Source organism: Chenopodium quinoa, unplaced genomic scaffold (assembly GCF_001683475.1).
Source record: "Chenopodium quinoa cultivar QQ74 unplaced genomic scaffold, ASM168347v1, whole genome shotgun sequence".
Lineage (NCBI taxonomy): Eukaryota > Viridiplantae > Streptophyta > Magnoliopsida > Caryophyllales > Amaranthaceae > Chenopodium > Chenopodium quinoa.
The window spans coordinates 3424417-3441709 of NW_018743204.1; the positions used below are offsets into that span (position 1 = coordinate 3424417).

The following is a 17293-nucleotide window of genomic DNA, read 5'->3' on the forward strand; positions in this document are numbered from 1 at the left end:
TTATATGTCCAACAAATTAAAATAACAACAAAAATAAAGAATATCTTATACATGCTTCTTCTACATCGAAAAAATGTGAGATACCCAACTTTTTATTATTAATTAAAGGATTTTTTTATAAGAAAAGGGGTCAATTAGCTCCCTCAACTATCAGTTCCTTTAGCTTTACATTTACTCAACAACCTATAAAATATTGCAACAAACAATTGTCTTCATCATTTAGTTTAATTCTTTTTTTAACTTCAAGAGCTACCAAATTTAAAAATTAATCAAAATTAACCTCTTAAATCTAGCTCTTGATTCTTCACAATGCTTCTTCTTTTTTCTCTTATCTTTCCCTTCAAATCGTTACGTTGATACAATTCTAGGTTATTATTATTAGGAGTATTAATTAGTATGATTATCACAATGATGAAATCATATAGAGGGAAACTACATCTTCCTATGCTTGCAGGAGTTGTTTGTGCTCTTGCGTTTTTGGTTTTACTGTACAATGAAAGAATCAGCTTCCTTTCTTCAACTTCCTTCATGAGGTTCAATACTTGCGCGGCTAGGAGAGCCGCCCGTGATGCAACAGGTAAGAAATAATAGTCGCAAATTATTTCATGCACCAGCATGGCACAACCTTGTAAGGTGTGTGCACGCACGTGACAAACATGAATGTGCACCCCTTCACGTACGCATATATAAGTGTATACAACTTATGTATTTGTTAGTGTTTTGAATTATTGGGTAGATGGTAGAAGGGCGAAAATAGATGCTATGGAAGAGGAAGGTAAATTGGAGTATGACGTGGATATATGTGATATAACTGAAGGAAGATGGGTGTATAATCGATCGATAAAACCTCTTTACTCGGATAGAAGTTGCCCATATCTAGACAGACAAGTTTCATGTGTGAAGAACGGACGACCTGATTCGGATTATCGCTACTGGCAATGGCAACCTGATGAATGTTCTTTGCCTAGGTACAGTACAACTTAGCAATATAACTCATCATGCTTTTTTTTTTTTTTTTTTTTTTTTTTCATTCCATCATTTATTCTTTCTTGCTCCAATCCATCCAAACTTGATTCTAGTGGTTTTAGTTTCAACTCTAAGCTAAGGGTCATAATTGAAATGTAAAAGTTTTCAAGTTACAGAAAAATATAATAGCCAATTATATCATTTGGCAAACAAATACAGAGGACCAAACTACGCATCTATCTAATTTTCATCTATAAATGTACAATTTCATGCAAGGTTTCTACTATGTTGTGGTATAGTTATATACTCCCTCCAAATTGATCATTTTTATCCTTCACGTTTGATATTTTTTGTCTCACACGCAAAAAATTATAAAAAATAAAAAATAAAATAAAATAAATAAAATAAAATAAAAATTTAAGGGAAAGAACAAAAAGGAACTGAGGGAATATAATTTATGGTTAATAATGATTATATTTTTATTTATTTTTATACTATAGATTAGTTTATCAAAACTCCAATGGGTCAACACGTGACAGGTATTGGAAATAAATCGGAGTACATATAAACTCAATTATCATCATTAGAATTCATCCTAGCTTCAAGCCAATTGATAATTGGTTGTGGAGTTGCTTACTAATTAAATTTATATGAACGTCAGCTATTTTACTTCTTCTTTAATGTTGTGACTCATATGTATGCATGTACCGTTACTCGCTGTTGAATTGAAGTAGAAATATAAGCTGTTGAAAATTGATTTTACTCTTCAGATTTGATCCAAATAGAGCATTGAGAAAGCTAAAAGGGAAGAGAATGTTGTTTGTTGGTGATTCATTACAAAGAGGACAATGGCAATCTTTTGTTTGCCTAGTGGAGTCAATCATACCAAAAGATCAAAAGTCAATGAAACGTGGACGTGTTCATTCAGTCTTTAGAGCCAAGGCAAGTTACTTTAATAGCTTCTATATCATTTTCTTCATGCATAAATCTAAGTATAAAGTTTATTAATTAAAAAAATCAATAATTAGTTTTACAAAAATTAAAAACAAAATTAATCAGACTATATGATGTTACATTCTAGCTAGTTAGCTAGATTTCTCTAGTGCACTATGTGAATGCTTCATTTTAACTATTTTCTGGTACTTATGCTTAACTTAAGTTTTACTATATACAAGTATGAGGAAATAAAGCTCTAACTTTTTAAGCTATATTCACTCCACCTTACAAAAATGATATTCAATAAAAATAAAATTAGTTTAATAAAAATCATTAGTAACGATAGAGACAAAATATAATAGAGAAACAGTAAAAATAGACTAAAATCTTGGACTATGCACCTATACGGCTATTGAATTATTTTTGCACGTGTTAACAGGAATACAATGCTACAATTGAATTTTACTGGGCCCCATTTCTGGTGGAATCAAATTCTGATATCCACATAGTAGGAGATCCTAGGAAGAGGATATTGAAGGTGGATTCAATTTGCAAAGCATGCCAAACATTGGTTAGGCGTTGATTTCCTTCTCTTTAACACCTATGTTTGGTGGATGAGTGGCTTGAAGATTAATTCACTGTAAGTTTTCATTATTTCAAAATTATATCTATATATATATTCTTCGAATTTAGTTGTCATATTATTAATTTAAAGTATGTTAATTACTTTCTCTGTATCTTTTGTTATAATGTTTTGACGATTACATCTATCAAGAGTACGTACATTAACCCATTAGTTCAACCAAGAATATCTTCAAGATCTTTTGAAATTATACATTTAGCTAAGTCGAAGAAGACCCCACAGTTGTTTTAACATTTGCTAATCTTCAGAAATTCAAAGTTGAATATATAAATAATGCATATTAGAACGTTATAATTAACAAAATAAAAACAGAAAAGGTATTGGATGGAGTGTACTCTGTGTCTTTAATCATTTACTCGTAATTTTAAACAACAAGAAACTTGAAAGGTTTGTGGTTTTGGATAAATTTACAGATGGGGCTCATTTGCAAATGGAGAAGAAGGGTATGAAGAGCTTGATGCTCCAGTTGCTTACAGAATTGGTTTAAAGACATGGGCCAATTGGGTTGATTCAACCATTGATCCTAACAAAACAAGGGTGTTTTTCACTACAATGTCTCCTACTCACATGAGGTATGGCCTTCTTTCTTTCTTTCCCTTTTAACATCATTCTTTCTCTCCTGAAGTAGTTATGTTTCAGCCTTGCAAAAGCTCTCATTAACGAATCTAGAATTATTAAGTTGGTGGCACTAATTGCCGAGTGAGCCTCAATTAATCTCAGAGATTAACATTTTAGTTTATCTCCCCTCACAATTTTATGCATTGATTTATGTGCCACTTTATTATTTTACTTTTATCATTTAAAAAATAAAAAAAAAATGATTAGGTTGTGAGAGAAGATATATTCATAAATTTATCTCAGAGATAAACTTGAATTTACCCCTAATTGCCAATAAATTTAAATTTAACATTTTTGGAAAAAATAGTGGAGCCTGTGCTATCCAGATTCCTAAATAGATCCTCTATCAATATACTTTAGATTTTGCAAGTTTAGTCGAAAGTGAGTATGGGCAGATTGGATACTCATTTGGAATTTCATGATCCATTTCCAAACTAGTTTAGGGAACAATTACGGATAATGTAACTACTAGAAGTCAGGTTTTTGTTCCACTATACTCTCTCAACGTTTAAATAAATAAAACGTTTTACTTCCACGAAGTTTTAAAAAGGTTAGTTGAATTTATTAAAATAATAGGTAGTGGGGTATAAGTTTGAGGATAGAGAAGAAAGTAAGGAGTTTTGTGGAAACCATAAGTTAGTAGAATATAATTAAAAAGTAAAGATAGAGAATATTATCAAAAAAACAAAAAAAAATAGAGAGAAGTTACTAAAAAATGAAAAGTTTTATTTATTTAAACACGGCCGCAAACGAATTACGTTTTAAACACAAAGGAAGTTATAGCTTACCACCACCTAACTGTATAACAAAAGTGGCTCAAATTGACTAGACAATAAGCTTTTGCACATCCTTAACTTCATTGTTTTCCCCTTTTACAGGCCTGTTGAGTGGAATAATAAGGATGGTATCAAGTGCTCCAATGAAACAAGACCGGTGAAGAAGAGAGGGCATTGGGGATCCGGGTCCGATAAACGGATAATGAAGGTGGTGGGAGATGTAATAGGGAAGATGAAGGTCCCTATAACAGTCCTTAATGTTACACAATTATCAGAATATAGAGTTGATGCACACACCAAAGTATACACAGAGACAGGAGGTAAATTGCTGACTGATGAGCAAAAGGCTGACCCTTTGCATCATGCTGATTGTATACATTGGTGCTTGCCTGGTGTTCCTGATACTTGGAATCAAATTTTCCTAGCTCACTTGTGAAAGGGTGTAACCTATTAAAACTAAAAATGGTTACATGTAATATAATTTTTTTCCTCGATCAATAGCATTTTCCATTCTCTATTACTCCGCTTCTTAATATTACTTGTGTTTACAGCTTTGGACAAATTTTGCAATGTAAGATGATCGATCATTTTTGTCTAAGGGATGGTACCAAGATTAAATGGGTAAAGATTATGCGTCTCAAAGAAATACAAGTATAAGAAAAGAAAAAATTAAAGATGTTGGTAAAAGACAAGTTGATACTAACAATCGATCAATAGTAAAAATGCAATTAAAAGAGAGAGAAATCAAACTTTAAAAGAAGTACATATTCAATTAGTAGTGATTAGAGTTATCAGTTTCTAACCCAAATCGTTAAATTCGACTGTTTTGAACCGATTCGAAAAGGAACTAAACCATTAAAAATCCATTGTTTGAAAATCGAAAACCGACCAGACCCAATTTTTCCTAACCCGAAACTGAACTGAACCGAATTTATGCGAACCGTTAATCACCCGACCCGTTATCAAGCCAAACTGTTACAACCTGAAACTGACAACAAACCAAATCAACTATGTCTAAACCCGATAGTAACCCGACCCATTTTAAACCGAAAACCGTTTAAACCCGGCAAAAATCCGATAAACCTGAATCGGTCCAACCCGTAACCCGTTGTGACCGAACCGTTTTGAACCTGTAACCCGTTGAGACCGAATTGTTTACGATCCATAACCCGTTGAGACCGAACCGTTTACGACTGGTAACCTGTTATGATTGAGTCGTTTACAATCCGTAACCCAATATGTTTATAATCTGATCCTTTCAACCCACTACTTGATAAACCTAACTTATATATGACTTAACTTGATTATAACATGATCCATTCCTCCCTATTATCTGACTAACTCGATTCGATAATGATCCGACTCGATTTTAACCCAATATGTTTTGGACTGAAACCCGCTTTAAATTGGGTAAACCCGTTTTCAAACTGACCAAGTTCAATCCAAACCGATTATGACATGAACCGCTAATGATCGGACTCTGTTTTACCCGATCTGTTTTGAACCGAAACCCATTTTGAAACTGACCCAGTTTAATCCAAACTAATTATTGACCCGAACCGATTACAACCGATCCGATTAGGACCCAAACTGTTTGAACCAAAACCCACTTTACAGTGGCTAAACTCATTTTCAAACCGACCCGATTCAACCCAAACTGATTATGACCCGAACCAACTACAAACCGATCCGATTAAGACCCGACCCAAATGGAAACCGTAGTAAAAAAATAAAAAAATAAAAATAAAAAAACCAAACCGAACTGACCCGATAATTTTCAAAATCGACCCAAACCGACCCGCTAATATTTTCAACCTGTTATAATCCGAAACTAATAAACCCAACCCAAACCCGAACTATTTACCCGAATTGACACCTCTAGCAGTGACTATATGATAAGAGAATAAGCACTGAATTACAATTGGTGGGGATTAGATCCTATTTACAGCAAACAAACAAAAGTGTAAGACTAGAGTTACTAGTGTAAAGTTATTATATACTCCCTCTCCCTTAATTTATTTTTGCCCCATTGTCATTCTTTGGGTTAAACTTTGACCGTAAATTACCGTTAATTTATAATAGTTATTATAGTCGTGTGTGTTCTTGTTAGACTCGACTCATTGCATATTTTATTAATATCATATTTTTATAATTTTTACGTGTATGGAAATGAAGATATGTACGTTCAAAGACGCGTCTTGGAAACCGTGAAAAGTCAAATAGGGCAAAAAATAGGGACAGAGGGAGTATGGGTTAACAATTACTCGGTAGTATACATTTTAAATTATGATTTAATCTTTTCTGATCCAAAATGAATTAAGATGTGCATGCCAAGTCATGAGTCGAGCCTTGACCCCCCCTTTTTTAAAAGCACAACAAGATCTAGCATGACAAAGCATGCTAAAATAAGTTAAATGTGGCATAGGCGCGCAAGTACAATACAGTTAAGCATTGTAATACCTCGTATGTTTATAATATTTTATATAAATAAATTATTTATTTTATTTATAAATTAAAATGATTCATTTCATTTTAAATGAATTAATTATTTAAATATAAAATAAGTGTGTATAAAATAATATGAGTTATTAATTGAGGGCAATAAATTATTTTAATTTGGATCAACATCAATTAAATTATTGGGAATCAAAGAATTCTTTAGAGCCCAACAAGTTGACCTCAAAGGAGAATTCAAGGAGAAGTAGGATTAGTAATGACAGTTTTGTAAATAAGTATTTTTGTTTAAAAAAAGGGATATAAATACCCCAAAACCTCAAGAATTTCACACTCAAGAATCAAATTGTCATATTTTACAAAACCCCAAATTTTTCCTCTTATTTTTTTCTCTCCTTTTTCCTCTCTTTTTCTCTCTCTTTCCCACGCCCCTCTCTCCTCCTCCCCACACACCATCGGCGACCACCGCCGGCGGCCAACAGCAGCACCGGCGACCACCAGCTGTCGCCGCGCGCCCTCCTCTCTCTCCTCTTTTTGGCGGTTTGGTATTTAAAGAAAAAAAAACTCTTTTCTCCTAATTTAATTTTAAGTTGTTTTAATGAATTCAAAGCATGATTTTGATTATATTTTGATGTTGATTTTGGATAGTTGATGTTACTAATTTATTCCTATAATTTTCATATTTTAATTTAATCGGATCTCCTCACGTGCCACTCTAAGATAAGGCAACAAGCTAATTCCTCCTAAAAAAGAAAAGGAAAAACAAAACTTATCAAATATGTTACACAAAGATCGAACACTACCAACCCCAATTTTTATCAAGTACCCCTGGCCTAAAAACTAATTACAGAGATGAGCATCAATATTTAAATGGAGCAAAATTCCAATGGAGAAACATGGAGGAGAATGAGTGAGAAATTACTAAAAACTGACAACCATTCACTTAAATTCACACAAAAATAATATTGAATAAAGAGAAAATGAGAAATTGCTTGAAATTATCATGCTCTGTAATGTACTAATGTGATTTGTTCTTCTTTCTCGTGCTGCTTCAATGGAATTTGGAGGAGAGAGTGAGAAAGTAGGGAGGACTCAAAGGAACTTTGACTCCATAATAAACACAAAGTTTCCTCTTTGTATATATAAAGTTACCCCATTATACATATAAAATTACCCTTAACATAATAAAAGTCACCCCATTATACATATAAAGTTACCTCTAAAATTACAAAAGTTACCTTTTAAAATTACAAAAGTTACCCAAAATTTATTCTTATACTCACAAAAGTTACTCATAAAATCACATAAGTTACCTATAAGGCCAAAGTTACCCATAATTTAAGAAAATTTTACCCATAAAAATGTAGAAAAATCGACAATGTAATATAAAAATAAAAAATTACATTACAAATTTAGAAAATATAACTTCTATTCTTTCGTTTAAAACTTTGAATAGTAAGGGCAGTTGTCTTCTTCGTAAGATTAACATAAATAAACAAAAACATTAATTGAAAAAAAAGTAGATGAACAAAGTAACAAATATCAAATTTGGTTTTAGAAAAACACAAAAAATTAAAATAACAAATTTAAAGTTGGAAATCAAGATGATATTGCAAATGGAAGACAAAGAATGCTATAGTTCAGCAATGGAGAGGAAAGAGAAAAAATTCAGGAGAGAGAGTTTTTGAAAGTGGGAAAATAAGGAAAGAGAAGTAAGAGTTTATATATGGGAGGGGGATGAGAGAGAAAGAAAGGAGAGAGAAAATGGAAATGTTTCCATAACATCGAGTAAAAAAATAAGCTGATATATTACTCACATGTGTCAGCCCAAACTCAAATACCTACATTTGCTTAATATGGGCCGATTTACAGTGAGTTTATTGTAACCCGGATGTTTTTTTAAAGTTTGTCCATCTTTAATGTATAACAAGATTAACCCGCAACATTGTTAGTATAATCATCATTATTATATACTTCGTAATTAGTTTCATTCTTATCTAGCTCAACTCCCGTATCTATATCTATATTACTTCATATTATTTAAGAGTGGCTTCAATAAGGGGGAGCAAACCTCTAATACTCCCCTCTCATGAAAACGTGGTTAGCTAATCATACTAATTTAATAGTTTTTTAGTTTGAAAATTCAGTGTATTGGCACGAGCATAAACTAGTTTACTAATTTACATAGTACTCCCTCCGTCTACTGATACAAAGCCTCATTTCCTTTTTGGGTAAACCAAAATACAATGGTTCTTTCTATCTAAAGGATGTATTTTTTGACATTATTACCCTCTTTTTGATAAGTTGTCATCTTTTTTCCTTTACTTTTTTGTACTTTTAACATCAATTTTCAACACTTTTTTTCTCTATCTCTTCAATTATTTCCAACCACTTTTTCTTTCTCTCTATCTCTCTCTAATCCTACATGCACATATATATCATTAGTTTTAAAAAATTTACAACTTTCTTAATTCCTGCCCAAAAACCAAAAAAGAAGTTATATTACGGGACAGAGGGAGTAATTTACTCCGTACTCTGTAGTTCATTTAAGATCGATAAACGGGTTAATACGGCCAAATACAACCATATTCGAAGATGAGGGTCTGACCCGTTTATACCCAAATACAACCATATTCCATATATAAACGACGACTCACCGCCTTTAGCCGTCTTCCCTTTGCAATTATAGTACATTCTGGTGAGTTCCAGAACTTAGGGTTTCTGAATCTTGACTTTATACCTCTTCGCAGGTGAATTTACTCTCTCAATCCTTTCTTCTCTCTCCTCCCAATCGAATCTTATTCATCGTTAATTGTTGATTTTTTTTATCTCTTCTGCTCTGAAAATCTAATCGATTATTCCTAATTTTTTCGTTTGTGAAAACCCTAATTGTTTCCAATCGTCGATTTTTACTCTGTAATTTGCAGCTTAGTTATGGCTGGTTTTAGTGTTGGAAGATTGATTTCCTATGTCGCCAATCAACTCATCGTTGATGGTCTCGCTAATAGGTATCGAATCTCTCCCCCCTTTCGTTTTTGTGCGATTTCCCTATTCCTATGAATGTCGCATGATTTTACTTAAAAATTGCAATAATTCGTGGTATTAGTTTATTTTGCATTATCTAATCCGAAATTTTTAGAAATTTATGGTTTTTTGAATGATTGTGATGTTGTTATATTTTTGTTTGTATTTTTTTTTTATTGATGATTGATAAAGATGAATGTTGTGGATTCAGAATGTTTTAATTTTTGATTTAGTGCTTTCGTAGATTACCCGAGATATTTCAATCTGTGCAATACTTCCTGAACATTATATGAGAATTGGTTTGCTGATTTTGTGTTTGTTATCAAATGTCATTGGATCGTTTCCTATTAGAATCTGATTAAGCTTCAACTGGTTGGCTCAATAGAATTTTTCAATTTCCTTATGGGCTTTCGTTGAAGCGAAATATGTCTCAAGACTTTCATAATTTTGCTATTCTGTAGTACATTATAGCTTGAATGGTTTTGAGTAAATTGTTGTACTTTAGAAGTAGTATTTTAAGATTATAAGATAAGTTGAATTTATTGTATTGTGGCTTCTAGCTTGAGGTCATGATTTCTCAGAAGTTGGGAACAGTTCGCTGAATCAATGTTTGTTTTGGAATGTTAATCCATTCTTTTTTGTTAGAATTTAATTAGGCTTTTAACTGGTTGGCTCAATAGAATTTTTCAGTTTCCTTATGAGCTTTCGTTGAAGCAAAAGATCTTCGAGACATTCATTTTTGCTAGGCTGCAGTATAATATGACTGGTTTGCTGTAGCTTGAATTGTTTTGAGTATATTTTACCTAAAAAACAGCCATTTTGGGTGAATTGGATGAATTGATTTCCATTTGTAGTGGCTTTTAGTTTTTTCACTGCTTTGCTGATTTATTCCTTTGGGAATGTTTCTTTATTTTTCCCTGTTTTAATCTTGCCAAGCTTCAACTGGTTGGCTCAGTGGAATTTTGCGGTTTCTTTATGAGCTTTTGTTTAAGCGAAAGATGTAAGTGATTGAGTGGTGTTGAATTTCTTGTGCATTTATTTAAAAGCAAATTTTATCTACCAAGTCAGTAGTTTGTTAATTTTTTCTTGGGAATGTCATTTCATTGTTTTCTTGTTACTCCCTCTGTCCCATAATATAGTTTCTATTGTGTTTTTTTCACGGTATTTAAGAAATGGGAGGAGAAGTAAAAGAAGTACATTAAAAGTGGAAAAAACCTAGACAAAAGTGCAAGGCAAGCGAATAATTTTAGGAGAAAAAAGTGAAAAGTACAATTATAGATAAAAATTAGGGAGAGAAAGTGGAAAAAAGTACAATGCAAGGGGATAATTTAAGGGTAAATTAGGAAGTTCATAGAATAAAGTTAAAAAAAATTAGGGTATAATGGTGTTTACATACTATCCAAAAATAGAAACAGGAACAACATTTTGGGTCTCCTAACTAGGAAAACAGAAACTAATATTGTGGGACGGAGGGAGTAGAATTTATCTAAGCTTCAACTGGTTGGCTCAATAGAATTTTCTGTTTTCTTTATGGGCTTTCGTTGAAGCAACATTTTTATCAAGGCTTTTATCTTTGCTTATCATGCAGTGTTAGCTGTTGTGCTGGAGCTTGAATGGTTTTGATTATATTGTTTCTTGAAGTTATTGTATTGAATGTATAGGCTGATTTTGCTGAAAAATATATTGCTCATTTAGACTGTACAGAGTATGTTGCTGTAGAAGATTATTATTGGTTCACGTTTATATTTCATCCAATGTCACTAAACCTTAAACTAATTTGTTCAAGCACTTTTCACCGCTTTTGTTACTCAGCATGTGTGTATGCCACTGGCTCTCTCTCTTTAAATTATGCATAATGTGTGCTGCTTGCTGTCCTTTTCTTCTCTTGCTAACTAATTTATTAATTGGTATATACTGAATCTGTAATTGAAGGATAGTGTTTGACTTTTGCCAATGTTAAGAATTTATGGTTTGGAACTATGTGAATATGTTATCAATTATAGTCGGTGCTTCTTTCTCTGGCCATCAGGATCTTCCATTTCCTGAGTGACTCGTTCATTTGAAGCTATAGTAAAAGAAGAAGCATCTTTTAGTATCCAGCTGCAGGATAATAATTAATACAATCCTGTTGCAGCTCACTAAACTTCTCCAAAATTTTTGCATTTACAATTTTCTGTTCTTAAAAACTAGGGGATGGTTTTAATCTCATTGTGTACAAAGTGTATCACTAGCTAGTGATTTCTTGATGGTTGAACTACTTTATCGTCTTCATTCTATACGTATGTGTGGTGTTTAGGGGTCATTCTAATGGTGTGAATTTGTATTTCCAGTCACGCATTCCAAAGATTTGCTGTCAGGACCAACAACAAGCTGAAAAATATCTCTAAACTTGGTAAGGCAACTTTGCATCTATAATTTTCATTTTGTAGTTTCTTTTATTTTATTCTCAGAATGTTAAAGTAATTGCTTTGATTTAATTACAGCTGAAGAGAAGAAAATAGACATTACTCAACAATTCAAAGAAATTTCAAATGAAATGAAGGAGGTTAGTGAATGATTCAATGGTGTGCCATTTTGCAAATGTTACAATGTTTAGTACTATATCAATGATCTCTTCCAAATTATTTGCAGACATTGAAGAAATGAACATGGTATTGGAGCTAACTAGTCTTGTTTCGCACCCAGGCTCTACCGCTCTACACAGCTTGAATAGTGATTTCTGATCCGAACTATAGTTGATGTATTATAATGTCGGACATCTGTTCGATTTGACTGGGATCATGAATGTGTTTGACATCTTTTTTTAAATAAATACGAAGTGAATAGTAGTGAAATGTTGCGTATTATGGTGTATATTTTAACGCCAAATGTTTGGAGGCAATTTTTAAATTGGATCAAATAAAGAAATTAGTATACTGTGGATAATTTGTATATTGTCTATAATTTGTAGTTACCTACCAGACTCCTTATATTCCTACTAAACTCGTACAAGTATTTACTTTGTTCAAATATTTATACCCTTCATTTTGTTCATTTTTTGCTCGGTTGATTAATAACCACATCAACTGTTTTGTCACTATGCATGCTCGATATACTGTCAACTTTTGACACTAAGCGTGAGTTTAATGGAAAACTATTGGCGGGTAGGCTTTATATATTTTGCAACAAATAGGATGGCACAGTCGTAAATATTAACAAAGGTATAAAGTACCACTAAATAGGTAAATAGTATCATTAAATAGTGTGATGGTATAAATATTTTTCTAATGGTACAAACAAGAATGTTAGGATCGGGATCCTACCTTGGATCGATGAGTCGAGGTGGAGAGGGAATGGGATGTCGGCGTAGGGAAAAAACGGTTGGTGTGCCGACAGGGGGTTTTGGTTGTGGGGGGTTGCTGGAGGGGTGGAGAAGCTGGGGCTGCTGGAGGGTAGGGGTATATGGTAGCATGGGCAGACTGGTTTTTTTTTTAAAAAAAAAATTTATATACAAATCGAATTGTATTTGATTAATTCGAATTATTTTTTGGATAAGCAAAAATAAATAAAGGGAGGGGTTGTGTTTTCGGGGTAAGAAAAGGAAGGAGGCAGTTTTGTGGGCTGGGGAAGTAAGGGGGCTTGTGTTTCCAAGATGAGGAAGGGAAGGGGGCGTTTTACAAGGTGAGGAAGGGAGGGAGGGTTTTTCCGGTGGGGGAGGGGGTGGAGAGGGGTGGTTCGGTGAGATTGGGGGTTTTCTTTCTTTCTTCTTCTTTTTTTTTTTTTTTTTTTTGGAATAATTACGGCTTAACACGTGTTAAATAACTTTATAATTTGATATAATAGATGCTGACTTTAGTTGACCGGTTTGAAACTAATTGGAGAAAAGCACACCTCAAAATTGAGAATATTCGAAAATTGACCAACGTTGGGATTATTAAATTGATTTTTTACTTGTACAAATGGTGAAATACATACGGAGTTCTGTATGATTTAAAGGAAACCATCGTTTCAATAATACCAACTTTTGCTCATTCGCTTCTAATAATCCCAACTTTGGATTATTATATTTTTCTGGAAAGGTATTCATTATTTTCTTCATTGATTGTCTCAATATGATAACCATTGTTGCGAATATCCTTAAAACTTAATAAATTTCTTTGAGATAATGGGGAGTATAATGCATCATTTATTTTAATTTCAGTTCCCCAAGGCAATTTTATGTTGGCTTTTCCGGAGCCTTTAATGATATTTGTACTACTCGATATGGTACTCACATTAATTCTTTTCATCATCAAATGAGAGAAATATTTTTTATTTTTAAGTATTGTATTGTATGAGTAGTTGCACTGTCAGCAAGACATAATTCTTTACCATTCATAGCAAACTGAACTTGATTAGTAGTATCCATATTGTTCATGAAATAAAATACATGTCAAAATATTAAGCATAAAAATAATGATGATAAAATAAATAAATCAATAAAAACGCCCAAATAGTTCATAAATTCATAAAGCAAAAGTTCTTATTACAACCATAGAAATTAACATAAGTAAATCACTAGATGAAGTCTAATACTTAAAACTGACACAAAATAATATAAATTTAATTATTCCCTTATGGGACATTGAAGAAATTAGCAACTTCTAAATGAGTTGTATTGCAAAAATCAAAATTATTCCCTTCCGAGGAAGTAAGGAAATCAACAACTTCTAAATGATTTGCATTGCCAAAATCAAAATCACCTTCACCATCTTCAAGAACAAGATTTGCCTCAACTTTCTTTCCTTTCTTCAATGATTCTTGGTAAAGTTCAACAAGATGGTTTGGGGTTCTACAAACCCGAGACCAATGGCCTTTTACTCCACAATGGTAACATATATTGGTCACACTTTTCTCTTTATCAACTTTATCATCTCTACATTCCCACTTCTGGTGGGAATGTGAGTTTGTGAAATGACCTCCACGACCTCTACCATATCCACTAAATCCACGCGCATGACCACGACCGCGCCATTGGCCACGACCGCGAGCAACCTCACCTCGACCACTACTGCTGGAATGGTCTCTGTTTTTAGTTTCTTTCTTGTTATGGGTTGTCACATTCGCGTCAGGGAATGGAGTAAAGCCAGTAGGATGTGATTCATGATTTTTCATTAATAGCTCATTATTTTTCTCAGCCACAAGGAGACAAGATATTAATTCAAAATATTTTTGAAAACCTTTTTCTCTATATTGTATCCGCATGACAATATTATTTGCATAGAAAGTGGAGTATGTCTTTTCAAGCATTTCTGCATCAGTAATATTTTCTCCACATAATTTCAATTGAGAAGTTATTTTGAACATAGTTGAGTTATATTCACTAACAAATTTAAAATCTTGCAATCTTAAATTCAACCAATCATAACGAGCTCTAGGGAGTATCACTGTTTTTTGGTGGTCATACCTTTCCTTTAGATTACTCCAAAGGATTTGTGGGTCTTTCACAGTTAAAAATTCATTTTTGAGCCCTTCATAGAGGTGATGGAGAAGGAAAATCATGGCTTTAGCCTTATCTTGAGGTGTTGCCTTATTAGCCTCTTTGATTGTTTCACCAAGCCCTTTAGCATCTAGGTGTATTTCAGCATCTAACACCCATGATAAATAATTCTTTCCAATGATATCAAGGGCCACGAATTCAAGTTTGGCAAGGTTCGACATTTTCACTATATAAAATAATATTCAAAAATTAGATCTCATAAAATATCAAACATATACATATCAAAACATAATGGTTGATAAAAGTGTTAATATGTAATTGCAAAATAAATAAATAAAATTAAGCATTACTATTATAACCGAATGATGCATAATATAAAGGCTAATGATATTAAGATCCCATATTATTGTTAATTTAACTATGCAAGATAAACATATATACTTAATCAAGCAAGCGAATTATAATTAGAGATAGAAACACTTATCAAGAGTAATGCATGAATCAAAAGAAAAATGTTGAAATACCAAAAATAAGCCATGATAGTAAATTAAATCAATAGCAATCATGATAATATATAGTAGAAAATACTAGTGTACTCATAGTTGGTAATCAAATTATGAATTACAATAAGGTCATTGTATTATAAAGTCTTAACATTCTCTTAATATATTATATATTTATGATAATGATGGTATATCATCACATACTCCACTAATTAAATCAACAAAATAAAAACTATCATATATATATATATATATAGAAATGGGATCATGTGAGAACCCATAGCTTAGGTGAGAACCATTTTAAAATGAGAACTCATCTAACACCATTCATTTTTATTAGATGAATGGTTCAGATTTATTGTTTCATTAGTGGGAATTCACGTGGGCCACCTTCATTAATTGTAATGATTGTTTGTATTTTTTTTTTAATTTTTGTGCATTGGGACACAAAATCTGTCAAAAGCTGTTATTATTACATGCTTTTTATTATTTATTGCATTGAAACACAAAATGTAGTTGAAGTGTACGTCGTAAATGATGTTTCGTAAAATATATCAAGTGTTTTAAATTATAATATTAATGTTTCATATATATTATTGCCTGTTTCATATAGTTGGGCTCTATATGAACTAGGTGTACTGTGATTTCTTATATCTTATTTGATATTTCAAAAAATATACCTTATGTTTCATTTTATAGTGCTTATGTTCCATAAAATATATGTGTTGTTTCATATACTAATGATATTGTTTTTTGTATTGGGACACAAAATCTGTCAAAAACTGTCATTATTATATGCTTTTTATTATTTATTGTATTGAAACACGTTAATTTGCATTGGAAAACCAATAGATTGTTCAGTAAAATGCAAGGTTCACATAAATTCGAACGTTACGTTAAAATGTAGTTGAAGTGTACGTCATTAATGATGTTTCGTAAAATATATCAAGTGTTTCAATTTATAACATTAATGTTTCATATATATTATTGCTTGTTTCATATAGTTGAGCTCTATATGAGCAAGGTTTACTGTGATTTCTTATACCTTATTGATGTTTCAAAAAACATACCTTATGTTTCATTTTATACTACTTATGTTCCATAAAATATATGTATTGTTTCATATACTATTGATTTTGTTTTATACATAAAAATCATTGATGTTTCATATAATATTTCATTCGAATATTATTTATATTGTTCCAGAAATATGAACTATTGTCCCATAAATATTATACATTGTTCCATACCATATGTGTGAAATGTACTAATGACTGAAATGCGTGTTACCAAGAAAATTAAAAAGCATGTACCAATGACTGAAATGCGTGCTCCTAAGAAAATGCATGGGAAAGTGATAATTAATCTCAACCATCCATAATCTCAAATTGATGGTGTAAGATTGGTTCTTATTTTAAGAGGGTTCTCATATAAGCCTTGGTTCTCACATGATCCCACCCCTATATATATATATATATATATATATATATATATATATATATATATATATATATATATATATATATATAAATAAATAAATAAAGGAAAACAAAACATGGATAATCAACAAATTTTTAATGATTAACACGGACTATAAGGCGAATAGAGGTAGCTTATAGATTCATACAAATATGCGACATGATTACAACTGTATATTTATGGACTAAGAAAATAAAACAACAGATCATAAATATGATTTAATAAATTGAATTGCAACATCAATACAAGGCTAGTAAAATTCAATATCACGTGATAGCAATTAGCAAACAAGTAACAAACAAAGATGTTGTAATTCGGCAGTTCGTCACTAACAAACAAAAGGACCAAATTTTTTATGATTGTAATCAAAACAAAGTGGAGGTAATTACACTTACCTCAACGGGACAAAAACTATTGTGTACGAATTGTATATTTC

At 32.0% G+C, this 17293-nt stretch overlaps 1 protein-coding gene, 1 long non-coding RNA gene and 1 pseudogene across 2 annotated transcripts; 2 read left to right on the top strand and 1 right to left on the bottom strand.

Annotated features, from left to right (window-relative positions):
- The first annotated feature begins 216 nt into the window (after positions 1-216).
- On the top strand, positions 217-4482 carry LOC110733922 (annotated as a pseudogene).
- Positions 4483-9015: 4533 nt separating this feature from the next.
- Positions 9016-12394, top strand: LOC110733924. The gene is made up of 5 exons (XR_002513714.1): positions 9016-9143; positions 9321-9401; positions 11748-11809; positions 11901-11962; positions 12049-12394. It is a non-coding gene; the product is annotated as an uncharacterized LOC110733924 (long non-coding RNA).
- Positions 12395-14010: 1616 nt separating this feature from the next.
- On the bottom strand, positions 14011-15096 carry LOC110733776. Its single transcript, XM_021913836.1, has one exon. The coding sequence runs from the start codon at positions 15094-15096 to the stop codon at positions 14011-14013; it is 1086 nt and encodes a 361-aa protein (XP_021769528.1).
- Between the last annotated feature and the right edge of the window lie 2197 nt (positions 15097-17293).

Bases quoted from the DNA above. Each gene is read 5' to 3' on its own strand.
- LOC110733776 (XM_021913836.1), bottom strand. From the start codon at position 15,096: ATGTCGAACCTTGCCAAACTTGAATTCGTGGCCCTTGATATCATTGGA.